The 19,973-nt window shown below is 39.1% G+C and overlaps 4 protein-coding genes across 4 annotated transcripts in view; 2 read left to right on the plus strand and 2 right to left on the minus strand.

The window, feature by feature from the left end:
* The first annotated feature begins 965 nt into the window (after positions 1-965).
* On the plus strand, positions 966-5,577 carry LOC101305205. Its single transcript, XM_004287137.1, has 6 exons — positions 966-1,282; positions 2,059-2,253; positions 3,559-3,675; positions 3,799-3,948; positions 4,220-4,278; positions 5,092-5,577. Exons 1-6 carry the CDS (start codon positions 1,112-1,114, stop codon positions 5,225-5,227), a joined length of 828 nt encoding a protein of 275 aa, XP_004287185.1. The 5' UTR covers positions 966-1,111; the 3' UTR covers positions 5,228-5,577.
* Positions 5,578-8,564: 2,987 nt separating this feature from the next.
* LOC101305502 lies at positions 8,565-11,468 on the minus strand. The gene is made up of 6 exons (XM_004287138.1): positions 11,424-11,468; positions 10,745-11,339; positions 10,536-10,617; positions 10,330-10,441; positions 10,083-10,231; positions 8,565-8,977 (listed from the first exon to the last, which is right to left on the minus strand). Exons 2-5 carry the CDS (start codon positions 11,308-11,310, stop codon positions 10,098-10,100), a joined length of 894 nt encoding a protein of 297 aa, XP_004287186.1. The 5' UTR covers positions 11,311-11,339; positions 11,424-11,468; the 3' UTR covers positions 8,565-8,977; positions 10,083-10,097.
* A 304-nt stretch (positions 11,469-11,772) lies between these two features.
* LOC101305789 (poly(ADP-ribose) glycohydrolase 1-like) lies at positions 11,773-15,318 on the minus strand. The gene is made up of 10 exons (XM_004287139.1): positions 15,079-15,318; positions 14,835-15,011; positions 14,552-14,655; positions 14,116-14,320; positions 13,870-13,974; positions 13,566-13,684; positions 13,177-13,320; positions 12,542-12,761; positions 12,348-12,410; positions 11,773-12,054 (listed from the first exon to the last, which is right to left on the minus strand). The coding sequence occupies exons 1-10, from the start codon at positions 15,316-15,318 to the stop codon at positions 11,896-11,898; spliced, it is 1,536 nt and encodes a 511-aa protein (XP_004287187.1). The 3' UTR covers positions 11,773-11,895.
* Positions 15,319-17,671: 2,353 nt separating this feature from the next.
* LOC101306078 (6,7-dimethyl-8-ribityllumazine synthase, chloroplastic-like) overlaps positions 17,672-19,973 on the plus strand; it is a 4,318-nt gene continuing 2,016 nt past the window's right edge. The window contains exons 1-7 of the mRNA XM_004287140.1: positions 17,672-17,913; positions 17,985-18,097; positions 18,188-18,283; positions 18,678-18,773; positions 18,893-18,971; positions 19,226-19,272; positions 19,381-19,440. Coding sequence (XP_004287188.1) covers positions 17,784-17,913; positions 17,985-18,097; positions 18,188-18,283; positions 18,678-18,773; positions 18,893-18,971; positions 19,226-19,272; positions 19,381-19,440 — 621 coding nt within the window. The 5' untranslated portion in view covers positions 17,672-17,783. The remainder of the gene's footprint in view (positions 17,914-17,984; positions 18,098-18,187; positions 18,284-18,677; positions 18,774-18,892; positions 18,972-19,225; positions 19,273-19,380; positions 19,441-19,973) is intronic.

The following is a 19,973-nucleotide window of genomic DNA, read 5'->3' on the forward strand; positions in this document are numbered from 1 at the left end:
ATTTTTGCACCACTTTTCGATCGAATTTCCTCATCTCCACCGTCTAATACCTAGATAATATTGTGTAGATCATCTCTGCAAAATTTCAGCCAATTTGGTAATCGTTAAGACCCTCAAAATTGTGTTTTTCTGGTATAAACATGAACCAGACAGAATTCAGTCCGTCCATTTGTTTTTCGAGTTTGAGGGCCTTAACGATTACCAAATTGGCTAAAATTTTGTAAAGATGATCTACACAATATTATCTAGATACTAAACGGTGGAGATGAAGAAATTTGATCAAAAAGTGGTGCAAAAATAGAAATCCGCACCAAAACTTTGGTGCGGACGTCCGCAGCTGAGAAAAATACGTATATATATATATATATATACACACACACACAACAGATTCAAATTTGCTAATCACCTTTTACATGTGTCACCGATCTAAATAGTAGTATAGGTTTTATATGTGAATAATATATGAAAACTGATAGTAAGGCTGGATCTGATGTTATACTGCAAAAGAACAAAACAAGTGGCTGGATCTTTGGTATGGTTTTGTCATCAACCTGGGATGCCATGTGCCTGTTTCTGAGTACCAGCTGACAGCTGAGCTGAATCTAATCCAGTGCAAACCTATGCAACATCCTTAACCACTCCAAATTCAGTAGAATCCATCAAGTTTACATTTCTCACTCTCCGACGACGCCAGAGCGTTACTGAAGTTGGTGTTTCTCGTGCATAGAGTAAATAGTATGGCACTGATATTGGACCCCCTTGATGCTCTCAGAACTACACAAGCGTCGTATATTCATGTTCAAGATTGGCATAGGCACTGAGGGTAGAATAACGTGAGCATATACATAGAATACTCCAATATGTAACTGTTGGAGCGAGTTGTGTGGAGGTCAAAAATAAGAAGAATAAATAAATAAGATAAATAGAAAATAATAAGAATGAAAATAGCAAAGAGAAAGAGTGAAGGAGGCAGGCAGCAGTAGAGACATTGAGCCAAAAACACAAGAGAGAAGGGGAAACCTAAATCCCTATTCTCTTATTCCATACAGTTCATTTCGCAGGGAATTATCTAAAAGGAGAGACAGACACAAAGGAAAGGAAAAGGTTTGGAATGAGCAGCCTCATACCTTTGAGGCTTTTGTTGCCTCCTCTATCCCCCACCATTACTCTCCAATATCCTCCTTTCCAGTTACCCTCCTCCAAGTCCTCCTTCAAATCCTTCTCCTCCTCCTATCTGCCATGTGCCTGGAACACCACCTCTTCTCCCTCCAAACGCCGCAAGGTATCTCTCTCTCTCTGTTTCTCCTTGCCTTTTGTATTATCAATAGGGTATTGTTGATTCCCAGAATTAGATCTTTTGTGATGGAAAGAACAATACTTTTAAGTTGTTATCCTTACTTCCTGGAGGAATCCCGTTATTCTTCAGTTACTTATTGATACAATTGGGTCTCGTTTTTGCGTTTCTGTGTTATCACAAGAGCCAGTGAGGTTTTGTTCTTTGTCAATGTTCTTTTACTTTACACTGTTTGGTTATTGAAAGAATCAAAGCATGTGTATTGCATCATCAGAATTCTTCTTTGGCTTCTTTTCAATCGCAAACCAAATAAAACATCATTTCTTGTTTCTTTCAGTGTCAAGTTTAGACTGCTTCTCTTCCAACTGCTGTTCTGCAGCCTTTCATAAGCTAACTGTATGAGTCCGTACAACCTCCTTTAACCCTGAGCACCCAAACTTTTTGGGATCAAACAAGTAGCCAATGCAAGTCTTCACCACAATAAGGCTTTGCAGAGTTTAGTTGGTATCACATGTTTCACTATTAGTATAAAGCATAAGCCCTCTTTTACAATTTTTAAGGCAGAATTTCTTCTTCATTCTTATGATTGTGGTAAAGCCAACGATAACAACCAATAAGTAATGACGCCTGTTTTTTTGGATGAAAAGTAGTGGCACATGTTAAGAGTAGTGCTGAGCCCGAACTCGTGTTATCACCACTCTTTGTGGCAGTTGGTTTTCACTAATGATTTACTACCAGGGCTCTGTTTTTCTGTACTGGTATAGTGGCTTTGCGGACATATGGGAAGAGATCAAGATATAGACAATCGATCAACTGAAGACAAGAGTGGCATGCAAATGTTTGGTTCTGATGAAGAAATAGGCACCCAAATCCCTACTCAAGCTCAATCTGTTGTTGAAGGATCGGGATCAGTTATGGTTTCAGAGTTTAGACCTGCAGCTGATGTGGATTATCTGCAGGTGTGTTACTACTCTTCTAATTGGCTTCATTTCATTTCTTATATCTCTCTCTCTATCTCTATCTCTCTCCCATTTACTTTTTTTTATTTGTTCTTTTATGTGAGCATGGGTGGTCAGTGTGGCATTCATGATTCCTTCCCAAACCTTGTCGAATTTTATTGTTGATTGTTGATGCCTACTTTAAACCCAGCAACTCACAACTATATGTATGACGTATAGACTCGGGGTGCATTGTGAAACTGTTCACACAAGAAGTGATATAGAAAAATTTGATTTTAAAATTCTATCTAGCTAATCAATATTTGATTGATTTTTAAAACAAATTTAATTGGAGAAACCATTAAGGTTTCAGTTCTACCACAGATCTTCATAACTCTGGTTTATGTTTCTAATTAACAAAATATCATACTATATAAGAGACCGTCACGCATTTGTCTGTGGGTGCATACACATGTATTTGCTTCTAAATTTCTAAAGAATCTTCCCATGTTTAGACATAGAATGATTAATTCTGCTGTTTACACAATCAAACATTTATATTCAGGTTTAAACATAGAGAAAAATCATCAACTTGATTTAGTACAAAGAAATCACAAATTTCACTGTTCATTAACTTGTTTACACTCTATAGTTAACATTTGAAATCACATTTCGTCCTGCATTGTCAAGCATACAACATAATTTACCTGAACCATATGCAATGCATCATAGTTTATATTTCAATGACACTAAGTATATACTTGTTCAATACTGACAGTTATTGTTCTAGGGACAATAAATGTAAAAGTTTGTCAATCTTCAGTTTCATATTTGTGCTCAAAGTTTAGTAAACAAACAAATAATTTGGGGCCGAAAGGTATTATGTAGGACAGTAGTTAAAATGGGGTTGCTTAGACATCTTTTGATAATCATTTCTGTGTGGTTTCTATACTATTGTGGACCTATTCTGGTTGTCTTGATGCTATTATCCAAAGCTTTATAAAACCTATAGTATGTACTGACTTGTTACAAGCCAAAAGTCTGGGAATTAAGGGTAGTTCTGCATTCTAAATGGGTTCGTTAGATGGTTTGAAAATCTTTTTGGAATAATCTTTCTCTCTAGTTTCAACAGTCACAGTTCATATCATGGTAACGGTCATTTAGCAGCTTCTACTAACTGGCCCATCTCTTGGAAGATATTGCATGCTTTAAGTGTATTTCGTCACTTTGTTATATCTTTAACTTCCAAGTTTATTAGCAACTTGAATTACTCTCTGTCTAAATTTGCTGATACTTACAGTTTCTTTTGTGTAACACAATGTGCAGGAGTTATTAGCCATTCAGCAACAAGGGCCCAGATCAATTGGCTTTTTTGGGACCCGCAATATGGGATTCATGCATCAAGAACTTATTGAGATACTTAGTTATGCGATGGTTATCACTGTAAGAGCTGTAAATACGTGTTATTTTACATACTGGTGTAATGAGTTCTGAGTACCGACTGAAATATCTAATGTTCAATAATACTGATTAATACCCCGTTTGTTTGTGAACTTTTCTTTGCAGAAAAATCACATTTATACATCAGGAGCATCTGGTACTAATGCAGCTGTTATCAGGGGTGCTTTAAGAGCAGAGAAGCCAGAACTGCTTACTGTAATCTTGCCTCAAAGCTTGAAAAAGCAACCTCCTGAGAGCCAGGAATTATTGTCGAAAGTAAGAATTTCTTGAAAAGACATTTCTGTAGAGCTTTTTATCTTTCTTGAAGCTTTTATAGAACTGCAGTTATCACTAGGTTTTTGCATCATGGTTTTTAGTATCCTTGTTGGTTATTTAATGCTATTTGTCTATAGCAACTCCTTTGACCTTTATAGAAGGTCTTGTGTGCTACGATCTTGACCTCTGGATCATTGACGAATCTTATTGCTGTGTATAAGAACAGAATTTAATACTCATATGGTAGTTGATAATCTTCTGAAATTTGCAGGTCAAGAATGTGATAGAGAAGCCTCACAATGATCATCTACCTCTGCTAGAAGCCAGCAGGTTGTTAGTAGCTCCGCTTTATATCTCTATTTATTCTTTAATGTTTCAGTTCCCTTTGTTTACAGTATTATATAGCTAAAGATCTATATTTTGTTCTATGCTGAAAATCCAGAAAGTATGATAAGATATCAATTTATAGAAAGCAGTTAATATTTTAGTATCTCCCATCTTGAGGTGAAATGCCAAAGTTGCTCTTGTATCACCTAATAGACTTTGGCCTAGGTGGGGGAAACATGTGTTTGTGGAAGCGTGTTGTCCTTAATATATATATCTTTCTGTCTAGACTGAAGCTGAAGAGCTACTTGATGTCTAAGCTTGTAAATCACCAGTTCACCACTGCTCTATTTTCCATGAATTTGAGCTTGTAGGTCAGCTTGAATTTTCGACCCAGACTTTGTCAAGACTGTTGAATTTAAAATTTGTCCAACAAGTAACTCCACATATTATCTTAAGCATCTACTTGTATGCTCAAGTGGAAAAAATATACTTTGATGATGCATTATCTTGCAATACATCTATCTCTCACTCACTTTTTAGTCTGCTTACTTCTGTTGACCTCGGCAAATGATGTTTCGCTATACTTACCAACTCTCATTTGTGACTTAATGTGAGGAGCACAAGTGCAGGAATGAGTTGCACTTTTTCTTTTCTTTTTTTCCCTTTAGTCTCAGTCTTGGGAAGATTAAAATGATGCTTATGATCAAACTCCAGTATTGTTAGCTTTGAATGTTCGTAGCCGAGGCAGGGATATCTCTAATTAGTCCAAGTTTGCTGTTACGGATTCTTACTCGGGCTCTTGTTTTGCATATGCAGGTTGTGCAATATGGACATCATTTCACATGTACAGCAAGTAATATGCTTCGCGTTCCATGACAGTAAATTGTTAATGGAAACTTGTCAAGAGGCAAAAAATCTGCGGAAAATTGTGACGCTGTTCTACCTGGATTAAAACTATTGTTTTCTCTGTCCATACATTTTAGGAAGGGAGAGTTGGAGGGGGAGAGGGAGCTTATTTTTTGCTTGTAAAGAATTAGATGGAGTATATGGGTCAGATGGCATGATTTTGTAGAGTGATAGTGAGGGAGGTGGCCAATTTGCTTCTCTTTTCGTAATTGGAAAGAGCATATATTTTGTTGGTATATCTAAATCTTGGAGGTGATGTTGGTGCATACCACACATCATAATTATATGCCCGGTCTCAGGCTACAGCGGCACATTGAAATTCAATGACATTCCTAGTGATTTGTCTCCAGGATCAATCGAAACTCTGGGACATTCCTAGTAATTATATTGTACCAACCGTGTCAAGCCGGCCAATCTCCGTTGGTGTCCATGCTGACTAGTATTATCTTTGCTACTTGTTCACTCTGATATGCTGCTTTCTTCTCCTTGAGTCTTGAGAGACAAACAGAAAAACCTGTGAATGGCAGCAGCGCCATCTTTCCTGTTTTGAATTCATTGATATACTCATTGACCATATAACATGCCATTCGATATTAGCATGACATTGGCATTTGGCAGATGGGTGGACAATCCTAAGCTAATTAGCTTGAGTTCTTGACCTAGTCAACAAAAAACAGATATGCTTCTTAATTCCGGCCAAACACATAAACTAATCAGAATGATAACGATGATGATGATGCATTTATCCGTTTTTTTTTTTTGGTCGCTTGTTCAAACTGTCCATAGAGTCCATAGACGCAAACACCATGGATTGCTGACTAGTAATATTTTCGGAGAAATTAAGTGTGTAGTTATCAAGATTTAAGAAAGAAAGTCACCCCAAGAAACCCTTTAATAAGGATCTTCTTCTCTTGGAAGTTGCTGGCCAATGATGGATGTGTGGGTGGGGGCGTTCGATTTTGATTGGCCTTTTAAAAGTCAGTAACTAGCTAGCTAAATGACGTGTTGGACTGATCGACTAATTCCATGTATACCCGCCCCCAGCTTAATCGTCAGTCAGTTGTTACAAGTAGATAATAATATAATGCCAGCAATAAGCATGCCGATTTAACCATCACAAATGACTAGTTCCGTAGTCCAACGTCTTAACAGTTACAGAGATATGAATAAATATGTGCGTATATATATACCTAGCTAGCTATATCATCGGCTTACTTGCTTGCTCGCTGCTCATTGGCCTCAAATTCGGAAGGAGTTGCTAATTGCTGCTTGTTGGTTTAATTGGCAGCTGATCGATTCGATTGTGGTATCTGATAGATCAGATAATTAATATGGAGGGTCTGATCCCATTGGTGTTCAAGGCGATTAAGAGGAACAGAAGTCGGCAGCAACACACGAGGAGCCTCTCAGTTCAAACCCCTTACTTCTTCGTCGACGATGACGACGACCATCATCAACATACCAGTACTAGTACTGCTGCAGCAGCTTTGCATGGAAGCGCTACTCAAACCAATTACCTCTATATCACACCTCCTGCTGTTAATATCCTGCAGAATGCTACAACCGATCATCATCAGCACCTTCACCACCGACGACACAAATCTGTTTCTGTAGTTGGTGATCGGGGCTACTCATTTGGAATCGCAGATGAGGAGCTAGATAACAACCAGCAGATGGCAAAGGTTGATGATCATCAACGGCCAAAGCAACTTGTCCGGTTTAGGAGCCATAGATCATCCTTGTTCTCATGCATTTCTGGTGCTGCCTAGCTACATATATAGTCCTGCAAAATTATTGTTATGTTTTTAAGTTCATTGCTGTAGTACGTGCTACTTTCATCTCGATCAATCTGTAATCCTCTGCTTGGTAATGAAATTCTGAAGAAAGTTCTTCTCAAATGACCGGGTTGGTGAGGGCTCTCCCAGCAACTATATATTTAATTAATTAACTATGGATCAATATACGATTGAGTCAGAGAACCACTAGCTATCACATAAATATTTTGTTTTTAAAAATACTTATATATCGGTGTTGAATTATTAGGTTGATTGGAAAATGGAAACCGATGGATACCAACCCACAGGACACGTTCATACTACCAATGTATTCAGTTCGCCTTATTCGGATGCAAGTATTTTTCCTGGTGTTGTATGTGTTGAGTTGGTGTTCATTTGTCAATCATAGAGAGTTTGTATGTACAGATACATACATATTCATTCGGATGCAAGTATTATTTACAGATGGATAGTGACACTTACAAACTCCACCGATGAACACAAATTAAGGAATTGAAGGTCGATAACATGTCTGAGGTTTAGTGATTAGAAGGTCTACAAACTCTTATCAATGGGATGTTAACTAAGGAAATATATATAGAGCAACTTTGCCACAGTTACATAAAATAAGGATGGATAATATGAATATATACATATTCTAACTTAGAATTAATTAATGTAGATTAGCTTGATAGTAAACATTGGATCGATCTTACAGATATATACAGTACCAAAAACTTAGAAAAACAAAAATCCCTGTGGTGATGGGTGATGGGTGATGGGTGATGGGTGATGGGTCAAGGCCGGTAAGGATAATTGATCGATGAACCCCGAAGTGTGGAACTGTAGTGAAGCAGGCAGGAGAGAAAGCTGTTGCATGCATATCATATAGAATGACGATTCATGAATGTGTTTGTTGATGGTCATCTAATCATGATAACCAAATGAAGCAGATGGAATATAACTAGATGACCATAAACAAACATATCCACTGCTGCAAATCATAACTTAGCTTGAGACGATCCAATAGTTCAGTAACCAGAAGAAAAGCTCATTCAGCTGCTTATACATATATATGGTCGATGACCTCCTATTCTTGTAGAAAGAAGAATATACCAGCATCATTCCGCATATACTCCGAGGATATACCTACAGATTGTTCTGATTCTTATTGCTTGCTCGACCAGCTTACCTAATAGTCTTCTCTTCCAAATACTCACTGCTGTTCGTGCCAGAATTTCATTTTGAATTTCACACATCCGGGTCTACTGTTTTCCAGTCCAGATACACCATCAAGGTCCGGCCCAGGCACGATCGAAGCCCGAAAAGCCCACTTTTAACAGGCTGAAGGGGACATGTATTAATATATAGAGATTATACTGCAGTGGATCTATTTAGCCATCAATATCAAAGTATGATGGACAAACATAGCTATTACCAGCTAATCTCTATTTACAATAATGAACAACCATGCAGATGGAATCCAAACTTAAGTTCCATACATCAAAATCATCAGATTCAAAACAAAGACAAGTGACAAAATCAAGAACAAGAGAGCCTATATAACAAACACAATCTCTACTTTGGAATTACCAACAATAGAGTTATATATATAGAGATTAGAGAGAGGCAGAGAACTAAAAGACACACAAACATGGAGAAGTACTACTCCTGTCTCTCTATCTGCCTGCTGCTTGTCCTGGTGACGCCCATAGCCCATGGGGCGACTCCAGTCCCACATTTGAAGAGTGTTCAGCTTTGCAACCAGTGCTCCAAATGCGACTCCAGTAAATGCCCTCCAAGCGAATCCTACCCCCATATGACAGCCTTTGATGACACTCTTATTGCTGGTGCTTTACAGTCTGACTATGTGGATTTGCATGACAAAGGAGTTTATTCTGTGCCAGATGTCAAAGGTGGACAATCAACAAAATACAATGCTTATTTTGGCTGGAAATCCACTTCTGGTTCAGCTTCTGGATATCACAGGTACGCTCATCCTACTTTGATTTGTTATGTATCTGCAATTGAAGAAAAATAATATGAAGGAATCGCTTAGTAAACAAGTAGGCAATATGTAAACATAGAGAATAATTGCCTGATGCCTCAAGAGTCAAGACCCTCCACTTTTTCAGCAGTTCTCTTTCTCTGCTGCAGTTTCTATTAACCAAATAATGTAGTACTCTTAAGAAGTGTCCGTTACAAACTAAATGGAATCTATGGCTAATTTTTCTCATTCTATAAATATTGCCAGTCCTAATGGAAGTGTGTTCTGATCTCAGTTTTTTCAATAAAACCAAATGACCCTTGCCCATGAGAGAGATGACCTGCAATCATCAACTAGTTGTTTGTGTCAAACTTTACAGGTTTAGCAACTACATGGACAAATGCTCAGGTGGGCAAACCTATCTCACCGTGGACAAGCATGGGAAAGTCAGCCTTCGATCATTGAAATCGCTGGAAACCTTAGCGGAAGCTGACTGGAAGTCTTATAATCCCCCTAAGAAACTAAATCACCGCGAGTTCCGTTTCTGGGTCTCTCGCAGTACAGGAAAATGCCTTACTGTTTTTGGAGGAAACAAAAAGAAACGAACTGTGGGTGTAGCCGACTGCAAGTTTAATGGCTCAAACCGTGGCCAGCTGTTTGCCTTCCGCTTTCATTACCACCAAGCCTTCTGTTGCTGTGGTGTTCACAATGAGTGATCTGAATCTAATGAATTTAAGGGCCCTATAGTCATCTAACCGTTGGCACAGTTCAAATATTATTATACAAACTGTACAATGTCATAGATACAATTAAGACATACAAATCATACTTCAATTCAAAAAGTAAGTCTTCTAATACTGTGCATCTGGCTGTGTACATACAAGTGCACATAGCCAAGCACAGATTTCTTGGCATGTTTGTATAAGAAGGCAATTCCCAAATAAAAAGCAGAATCACTTGGAACGTTTACTATCATGTGTCCATCCATGAACTCATAGTTTCGATATCAAATGTGGAAGACCCACTAATTTATGATAGATAGCAGTAGCACTAGCTAGTAACTAGTTTCTCATATCATTTTAATTTCAGATAGGGGTCAGGAACTTATGAACAACAATAGCAACTAGAGATGAAATTACCGTTTCAGTCTAGTATCATGGTTGGGCATTGATAGGAATGGATGGAATTTCTTCCTGCCTATCTCCGATTCCATTCAAACAGGGTGGTTTGGCTGCTCCATAGTAAAAGAAAGCCATCACTTTTGAGAGTTCATCTCCACTTCTTATTTCTAGAAAAAATGACAAAAAGAAGAGAGGTGTTGAAATCATGCTGCAAGGCAGAAACAGAATCAAGAATGAAGCGGATGTGTTCCTGAAATGAAATTACCTTTCTCACGATACAATATCTTCCCAGCCTTAGTGAAGATGAGCTCAGGGTAGACAGACACTTGGAGAGCAGACACCAAGTAATGCTCAGTAACAGCATCAATTGCAACACACTGTTCAAGACAAAGTATATGATAGCAAGGATGATCAGTGTGGAGAATGACACAAGATGCATGGTAGCAATCACAGTATAACTCCTAGACTTACTCTTGGTGAAGGTAGCCTGCAATTCCATATAATTTGTACAGCCTTCTCCAGTTCAGTGCGAATTCTTTCATTTTCTTTTGGTCTGAAGAGAGTAATGATGGTTAACATTTTAAAAACACAAAATGTATATAAACAGAAAAAAGAGCCATCAATTTCAACAAGCATGATAAGAATGAGTGCTAACGAGTAAAGAATCAAAAAGACAGAACCTTTTATAGCGATTATGGACAAGAATGACCAAAGGGCTAATGTCCTTGAAAACGGTATCTTCCCATTCTGAAGTAGTTACATCTTTGATGGGACGAATGTAATTATCATCTTGCCATACAATTTCGTCGTCACTATCGTCGTCGTCGTCGTCATTCTCATTCTTCTTCCTGGGATTGTTCTTGATAGTAATCTTGTCAAAGAAATTATCCAACTTGAAACCCCGGCCGTCAGCATCGTCAGGCCATTCAGGATCATCCTCATCCACAACAAGAGGATAGTTGGTCAGAAGGTCCTGCACTTTCTTGCTCCTTTCACTAGGGTCTAGCTCCTCCTCCAAATCTGGGTTCTTATCTAACACTTGCCTGATCTTGTCTCTCCATTCACGTCTCTCTTCAGAGTCCATCAAATAGGGGTCGCTCTTGCCACCTGAACTAGAGGCATATAATCTGGAAACCTCTCTTTTCTTTGTTCTGACTGAACTGAACGGATGCGTTTGACAAGTAATCAATGAAGATTGGTTTGGTGTTGATGACGAGAAGAGATATGGGAGCCTCAGCAGAGCCATTCCAACACACAATCAGTGGCAGCAAATATCTAAAAGCACCAACAATTAACGATCAGTCCAACCCATGTAGCTGGAAACAAGTTCCATTGAAAAGAGAGAGAAAGCAAGCTGACCTCAACTAACTCTAATCGCAGCAGCAGCAGCAGATGAACATGGAATTGGAAAACCCCAGCTAAAACCCCAGATAAGGTAACTGTGAGGAGTGTCAGCTCACACGCTGGTGTACTTTGAAAGTGGGCCTCCTCCTTCCTACACACATTACTAATAGGTAACCAAAATTTACGCATTTTTCTTTGTTTTATTTTTGGCTTCAATATACCGGAAAATTATTATTTGTACCGAAACATCACGTGACATTTGATCCCCTCTAAAAGAGAAATAGAGGATTTAAATTTGTTGGTAGTTGCTTTGACCACTGTACTCACTTGTTCATACTTCATACTCCACACTAGGCCCCAATTCACATATGCAAGAAGGGCATTTCTCTCCTTTGGCCCGATTCATTTATAACTGTGAAATTTATCTTTACAAACTACTGAAACTAGTAAACTGTAAGGAAAGAATAACATGTAGCTACAACATGGATCAATCCAACATGTCTGTATTAGAGGCAAGTAGAGATGGAAGAAGCCATGTAAAGAATCCTTCATTAGTCTCTCCCTTCCATCTCTGCAATGAGTACTCCACCAACAGATCCCAGAGATCTCCTACTGTCCATTGGTGCTGCTGTATCCATCGGCTTACCTGCACCATAAAGTTAAAGAGGATGAATATACTATGACAATTAAAGTCTTAACATGAGTTTTGTTGGTCAAGATTAATTCACAGCTTAACTTGGTTTGGAAAACTGAAAGCATTTGGTATAAGCAAGCACACCTCAAAACATAACAGCAAAGCACATTGCATATTTGTAAAATTTATTTATCTGTGCTTTAGGTTACATAAAACAGTTGGTTCCTCAAATTCGTTGGTACGAGTACGAAGCATCTATTTTAAGGGAAAACATGACGTTCACACTAAGCATTATGAATCAGTACCTGGTCAAGGTTTTCCAATGCCTTCATGTCAAAAGTGTAGTATGAAATCAAAGGTCTTCGTGCCTGAAACAAATGCAACCTCATTACAGTCGTTTTCAGCTAACTACTCAGTGTTATTTTTATTTAAAAACAGATAAATCTTTTAAAATCTCATCTCCTCCCATAATTGTTACGAAGGCTAAAGACAAAACTACCTGAGATGCAGCAAGCCATTGAACTATGGTCTTCACTTTAGGATCTCCTCCAAAAGCACCGCATCCCCAATTCCCAGTTGCAATCCCAATATCATCCACATAATCCAAAGACTGAATCTCGGTAGAATCGACTGAACAGAGTTCATTCTCACGAACTAATCTATTGTTCTCCCGATATCCCGATCGAGGAACAAAGCCACAGAAGGCCTTATTGGTCTCCCTGTAGAAATCAACAAGGTAGAAGGTAGATAAACTTCTGATTAAGAAAGGTTACACAAGGGAGAACCATAGCTACATATAATAGTCCAACATATTCAAACTACAGTTATCTCTCTATGGACATATCATACATAACGGCACAGGCTTCATTGAATTCCATGTTTCAAAGATCATGGACTTCACTTGTGTTTCTCTGTAACTTGTGTGCAACACAGGGGATAGTACATTCATTTGCAGGTGCAGCTGGTTATCATGGCCGATAGCTAAATTACTAACCCATCTCAACCAAAATGCTTGTCCCAATCCTACAAGTTTGCCTTTTTTCTGGCCAGCTTCAGTGGACATTTTAACACCACTTTCTATAAATTTCATATGATAAGTGTGCAATCGCAGTAGTATTAATTAAATATACATACCGGAGGAGTAACTCTTGTTTATACTGTTTCATCCCTGGGCTGCATAATGCGTCTATTGCAATAATCCTGGTTTTACGTCTTCCAAGAGAGTCTGAATCCCTTTCGTCCACATAGTCACCACAAAATCGAAATGAAGAAGCATACCTACACCAATTTAAAAATATATATAAATATCAGTCAGAAATCATTTCAACAGTGACCAAGTTAAATGGATGAAAATTATATATCTAAAGCTAATATGCTCAGGAATCAGGACATATCTCAGAAAACCATACATACACTTTCGATAAGAAGAGTCAAGTGATTCACCAAATGCATCTGAAAATATGTATGAAGAACATAACATTCCTAAAAATATATATGTATGCATATGTGCTTACAGTACACACCCTGTATAATTCGAAAATCTTTCCGCACCAACAATTTCTATAGCCTCATTATCTGCCATAGATGGCATGAACAGCATGCTAGCAATTAACTCGGGGTTGATCATGAAACGGATCTCTTCCTACGTCAGATGGTAATAACAAATAATATTAGGTGCTTCTGCAATTAGACATTGGCCTGCGTGAATCAGGACAAGTAAAAAAAAAAAATAGCTGGAAAATTGCGGGCATATACTTGGGTGAATATATATGAGGAAGAAAAGGAATATATAATTATATGAGGAAGAAAAAGAATATATAATCAGACCTGTACACAGCCCCTATGAAGAGCACCACCTCCTATATACTTGTTTGCAAAATCAACTTCCAAAGCTCCACTTGATTGATCTTCTATGAAGCCTGACCTGTGAACCTAGAATGACATGCCAAGGAAACTTAACAAGTTAGTTGTGATCACCTGAACTAAATCACAAAAAGATTTGTTAACAGAATTTCCAATAATTCATCTACATATAACTTGTGGCTTTGTATTAACCATCTGTCATCTTTTTACCTCAAAACGGCAGAGTGGAATGACTGAATTGCTCCAAAACTCAGCTTTCGGATAAGAAATTCTTAGGGGAGTTGGTTCCAGAGGAAGTACTTTCCGCTCAAACGAGACAAAACCCATAGGCATGCGTGAAGTTATCTTTTCAAAGTAGTGTATAATGCACCATATCTTACTCTCCTGTTTTTGATTATAACTGTCATACAGAGCACTGCAAATAAATATGAGGCAGTGAGTATATATCAGTAAATAACATGAGAATGTATCTATTAATAATGTCAAACAAAATTGGGTGATAAGATATCTTTAGAAATAGAACAGGAGCATGTCTAGTAGAATAACTGACATCTTTAAGTGTACCACTAAATTGTGTGAAATAGAAAATAAAAAAATAAAAATAAAAAGAGAGAAAGAGATTCCAAAGAAAGAAAGTGTTACATACGCAAACAAATGATCAAAATTGATTGTTGGGAGATGCTTGGCACTTCTATCAGTGACTGGGAACAAACAAAATAGAGAGCACCCAAGAAGAGCACTAATTAGTTCCTGAAATGCAACGTACACAATTTCAGCAAAACTGTGCTACAATATAGGAAGATCTTTCAAAGTAAATAAGGCTAATGTTCAGAAACTAGTGTCTAACTTATGAAAGAGTACAGCTGACACCAGATAACATGACAATTAACTCAGACATATGATAAGAAGAAGAGGCAGAGAAAGCATACCTGGCTGAGGAGCACTAATCCGGGTTGTTGTGAATCAAGTAAACGAAGAGCAGTATTGAGTCGGGCATCTGCATTTTGATAGTGAACTTGCAACAAAGAGGGCAACCGCAAAACCAAATTTGCTAATGCGGGTAACACCTCTCCAAACCACTTGCCAGATTCCTCCCTGGACATGATCTGCAACCAACAATCCAATTTCAGTTCAAGGAAAGATTGTGTGATGCAATTAAAGAGTGTGGCTTACCTCATCGAAGAAGAGGGCGTATCCGTCTGCGGCACCAGGAGTGAGAGGATCAGAGGTGGAGGCCGAAAGAGAGCGCCTGAGGTCGGAGATGGCTGTGAATAGAACCTCCCCGGAATTGACACGACCCCTGCCCAAGTCCTTGAGTGTCTCCACCGCCTGTGATGGCCAGAAAAGACTCCGGCTCCGTGCCACCACCGGCAAGTAGCCTAGTATTGACTTCAACTCCTCCCTCTCTTCCATTCGATCGGAGTTCAACTGATTCTAAATGAAACGTGGCTTTTGCCTTTTAAAAAAAATAAAAAATAAAAAAATTTGAATGAATAATATGCGGGCTAGCGGAGAAATGCTATGTCTAGGCTTACACAAACTTCTTCTTCAGCACAGGGGCAAAGAAAAGAGATGATATTTGAAGGAGCAACAAACAAATCACAGCCTTTATTGAAATTTACTTGCTTGATCACTTCAAATTTTATAAAGAAGCATCATTTATGAGTTCCTATGCTCTATGGACAATGAAAAATCTATGAACATTGGTAGAAGAGAAGAGAAGAGCAGCTAGCATAGTCCCTTGAACATTGGTAGAACCCAGACTCCCCAAGACTCTTTTGGACTCTGACTATTAAACTCGTGGTAGCAAGTGATGGATCCATCGTCTAGACTAAAGACGCGATAGGGTAAGGGTCTGCTCTCGGGCTCTGCATAACCATGCAGATCATAATTGGTGTAGTATATGGAATTTGGCTTACAACTCCCCGGAAAGTTGGAAGCCAACACAGACACTGAGTGAGACACACCCACAAACAAAGCCTCGTCTCCAATGCTCTCTACCTCTACTTGCTCCACAACCGATCCATCTTGGGCATCAAACACCACCTTGTAAACCTTGATCCTCTCACTGTATAAACTTGTTCTTTTTGAAAACTTACCCAGTCTTCGAACGTGCCACACATGCTCTCCAGAGGTCGATTCCACCAGATATGAATTATGGATCCATCCTCCTCCTTGGTACCCGGGTGTCCGGGTAGCTTGTTTTACTTTGGGCGGGCCATTTACATCAAATGACACGATTTTTTCCTGTGCTCCTCCAACTGCATACACTTGATTTCTATAAAAGATGGCATCCCTGACTTGGCTTATTCGTCTATCCACATAAGTCCACCTCTCTTCTCCTCCTTTGATGAACGCCAGCTTGCAACCCTGATAACCGTAGAGTACAATAACTACATAGTTATTCGGATTCGTATTGGGATCGGAGGACAAGACAACTTTTTCAATATACTCCTGGTACTTCTGCTTCAAATGTTCCCTATGGTACTCGTCGGTCATCTTCGTCAATTTCAAATGAGGGAGACGAATGGAGTCCACTGATTTCTGGAAAGCGTGTTTCAGAACAATGCGGAGACATTCACCTTCTAAATCTACCGAGGCCAACCAACCATGGCTAGAACCGCAACACCTCTTGCCATAAGCCACCGCAGAAGGGACATTGTCATATCTTGTAATTTTATCAGATACGGTGTATGCTTCCAAATTGGTCACAGTACGTTCATCACGTTGCAAGAAAAGGGGCACTAAGTTGCCCTTGGTGTTGCGCCAGCGCTGCGTTGCATCATTATAGTGTTGCGAAATAGAGGACCACTCTTTGCAGACCAGAGCAAGACGAAGATGGTCAACGGGGTCCATCAACTTGTCAAGAATCATAAAGGAAACATGCAGAGGAAGACTTGCCAGAAGGTCCTTCTCATTATGCCTCGAAGACTCTATTCCCTCGTTCCTCAATTCCCCACTTACCCAAACTTCTTCAATTATATCAGTTTCTAGCTTCTTCTTCGCCACTGAACTTGAATCCCTGGACTCTCTTGCACGCTTTTTCTTGAGCACTGGGACTGGTTGGGCCTCCTTTCTTGGCTTCTTCGCAATCGAACTAGCAAGCCTCTTATCCTTTTCGCGCTTTCTCTTCGGCTTTGTAGAGTTGGTTTCACTCATCGACTCTGCCTCTTGTTCATTTTTGTGCTTTCCAACTACTAGAGCCATCATCTCTTTCACGCTTTCATGTTGTTTTTGCATTGTCACCGCGCACACAAAAACAAGTGAGAATTAACGTGATTGATTTTGGCAATGAAGAAGCGGCTGTTATTTAAGGGGCTCCCAGAAACGTTTCCTTCATCATCCAGGAGGATCCTCAGTAATATAATCCCACAAACCCTGGGTTTATTGTATCCTAGTTCATGTTGGATTCCCTGTTTTGAAGGGGATTTGGCATGTTGCGGCTATTTACCAAATCCAAATGTCCCACCAAACTCCACACCAACTCGACACAGAATTGACCAATATATCGTGGTTTAGGGTTTAGGGTTATGTGCTACGTACAAATTTCCAAACCCAGTAAAAAAGAAGCACTAGTTCAGATCGCTTGAGAAGCAACAGCTAGATCAACCACACATTATCTTGATGAATGTAAAGGTCAGTACCCATACCAGGATTGGAAGCTGAGTGAGATCCCCGAGCATTGGAACTGGTTTGCTGCAAATAAAAGCGAAGCTCCAAGTTGAACCGTCATAGGGTTTTATGAAAAGGTAGACCGACCACCTACCTAGGCCCAGCCCAAAGCTCCGCCTAGCCCGCTTAGGCCCAGTTCTCCTTGTCCTTGACTTCTTTTCTGTACAGTCACACTCGCTCATTTTTGCTCAATCTCCGAGATTGAGATGGCTTCTGCTTCAGCTTCCGCTTCAACCCGGTGGTTCGTTCAGTCACGGCTCCCTCCTCCTCGTAATAACGGGCTGCACCGGTTACCCAATACCCTCCTCTCTCTTTCTTCTTTTTCTTCTTCCAAAGGTAGTCAATCTTTCCTCAAATTTTCATCTTTCTTAATACTTTATATTAACTGAAATGATTGATCCTCGCAGCAGTTGCAATTGCAATTTCAAATCCAACTGAGAGGAAGAGGTTTGCTCAAACCGCGGCTGTTCGGCATCTCGTGGGTTCCGTTACCACCGCTCACGGCCTTCGTTTTGCAGTCGTCAGTCCCGGCCCTCTCTACTTGCAGCTTCCTCTATTCTATTCTTACTCGTGGTTTGCATCATCATTCTTCATTGATTCTTGTTTTCAGGTTGTTGCACGGTTTAATGAGATTATCACAAAGCCACTGCTAGAGGGAGCTTTGACTACTTTCCACAATTATTCTGTTCAAGAAGAAGACATTGATGTATGAAGCTTAACTTTTCTTTTCTCTTGCCTTTACTTCATGCCTTTTACTGACACCCCCTTGGCTTCCAACTATTTTTATTCTGCTGTTTACCCTCTTACAATCCTCTTCCATTGTAAAAACACAACTAAGAAATCTACTGAAATGAAACAAACTTATGGTTCCCGCATTTTCTGGACAACTTCTCTTTTTATGTCTCAACTTTATGTTGCTCTTGAATTCTACTTGCTGGCTCAGGAAAACCTGTCAGGCTCTCATCAGCACTACTACTACTTCTTAGCATTCGCAATTCAGAGATGTTAGGAGGCATTTTTCACCCAAAGAATAACTATTCACCAACTTTATGCTTTGGTAGATTGTACATGATCTAATTATTCTTTTTCTTCCCTCTCAGGTGGTCTGGGTTCCTGGTAGCTTTGAAATTGGTGTAGTTGCACAAAAGCTTGGAAGTTCGGGGAGATATCATGCTGTTTTATGCATTGGAGCTGTGGTACAGTACCCATGCCAATTTTGTGCATCAAATATAATGTCTCTCCATGAGAGATTCACTCTTTACTATGCTGTATATGCATCTACTACCCTAATCGATAAACTGCTTGTTGTCAGTAGATAAGAGGTGATACAACCCACTATGATGCTGTTGCTAATTCAGCAGCTTCTGGAGTACTTTCAGCTGGCTTAAAGTCAGGTTTGTATCTGGTTTTCTTCGTTGCAGATTAGTTATATCTTGGAGTTCGTACTTGCTAACTAAATTATTAGGAGAGGGATTATGAAGTCTTTTCAAATCCTGAACTTCTTGTTTGGTTGGTCGTGTTGTTGATGTTGTATTGGTGTTTCTTTTTTTCTTTTCTTTTTTTTGAGAAAATTGTATTGGTGTTTCTTTTTTCTATGTAATTCCATGAATAATTGTTCCTAATATATACTTGTCATATGTTATTTTAGGTGTTCCATGCATCTTTGGTGTGTTGACTTGTGATAATATGGAGCAGGTAAACTTTTCATTAAAGTATTCATATGTAGCACCTTTTACTCTTTAGAGTTATCATCTTATTACCAGAAGGAGAACGATCTTACCGTACCATTCATTACCGTTGCAGGCTTTAAATCGAGCTGGTGGTAAATCCGGAAATAAGGGGGCGGAGGCTGCCTTGACAGCTGTAAGTTTAACCAACTAGTTTCTATGCTTTCTTCCAACTAGTTTGGAATGAAGCATTATCCTATTTTTCCTGAATTTTTGCCATACAGTACATGTAGCGTAAGCTAAAATCTATATTTATATATATATATACACACACATATATATCTATATATACAGTCCCCTTCCAGAGTGGGATTCCTCTTTGAAATTAAAGTGCGGGACTCCTTATTTCGCTCACTTTCAGGTCGTATTTCCACATCTCAACCGTACAATGTCTAAAACACAGTGTGTAGATCATTCCTACAAAGTTTCATCAAATTTAAAGATCATTTGGGTACCGAATTAGATTAAATAAATCAACATAACAAAAGTTGTCCAAACAGAACCGTTCGTGTAAATTACGATTACGGAAGCTCAAATGATCTTCAAATTTGATGAAACTTTTTAGGAATGACTTACACACTGTGTTTTAGACATTGTACGGTTGAGATGTGGAAATACGACCTGAAAGTGAGCGAAATAAGGAGTCCCGCATTTTAATTTCAAAGAGGG

The sequence above is a fragment of the Fragaria vesca genome, linkage group LG1 (assembly GCF_000184155.1).
Source record: "Fragaria vesca subsp. vesca linkage group LG1, FraVesHawaii_1.0, whole genome shotgun sequence".
NCBI lineage: Eukaryota > Viridiplantae > Streptophyta > Magnoliopsida > Rosales > Rosaceae > Fragaria > Fragaria vesca.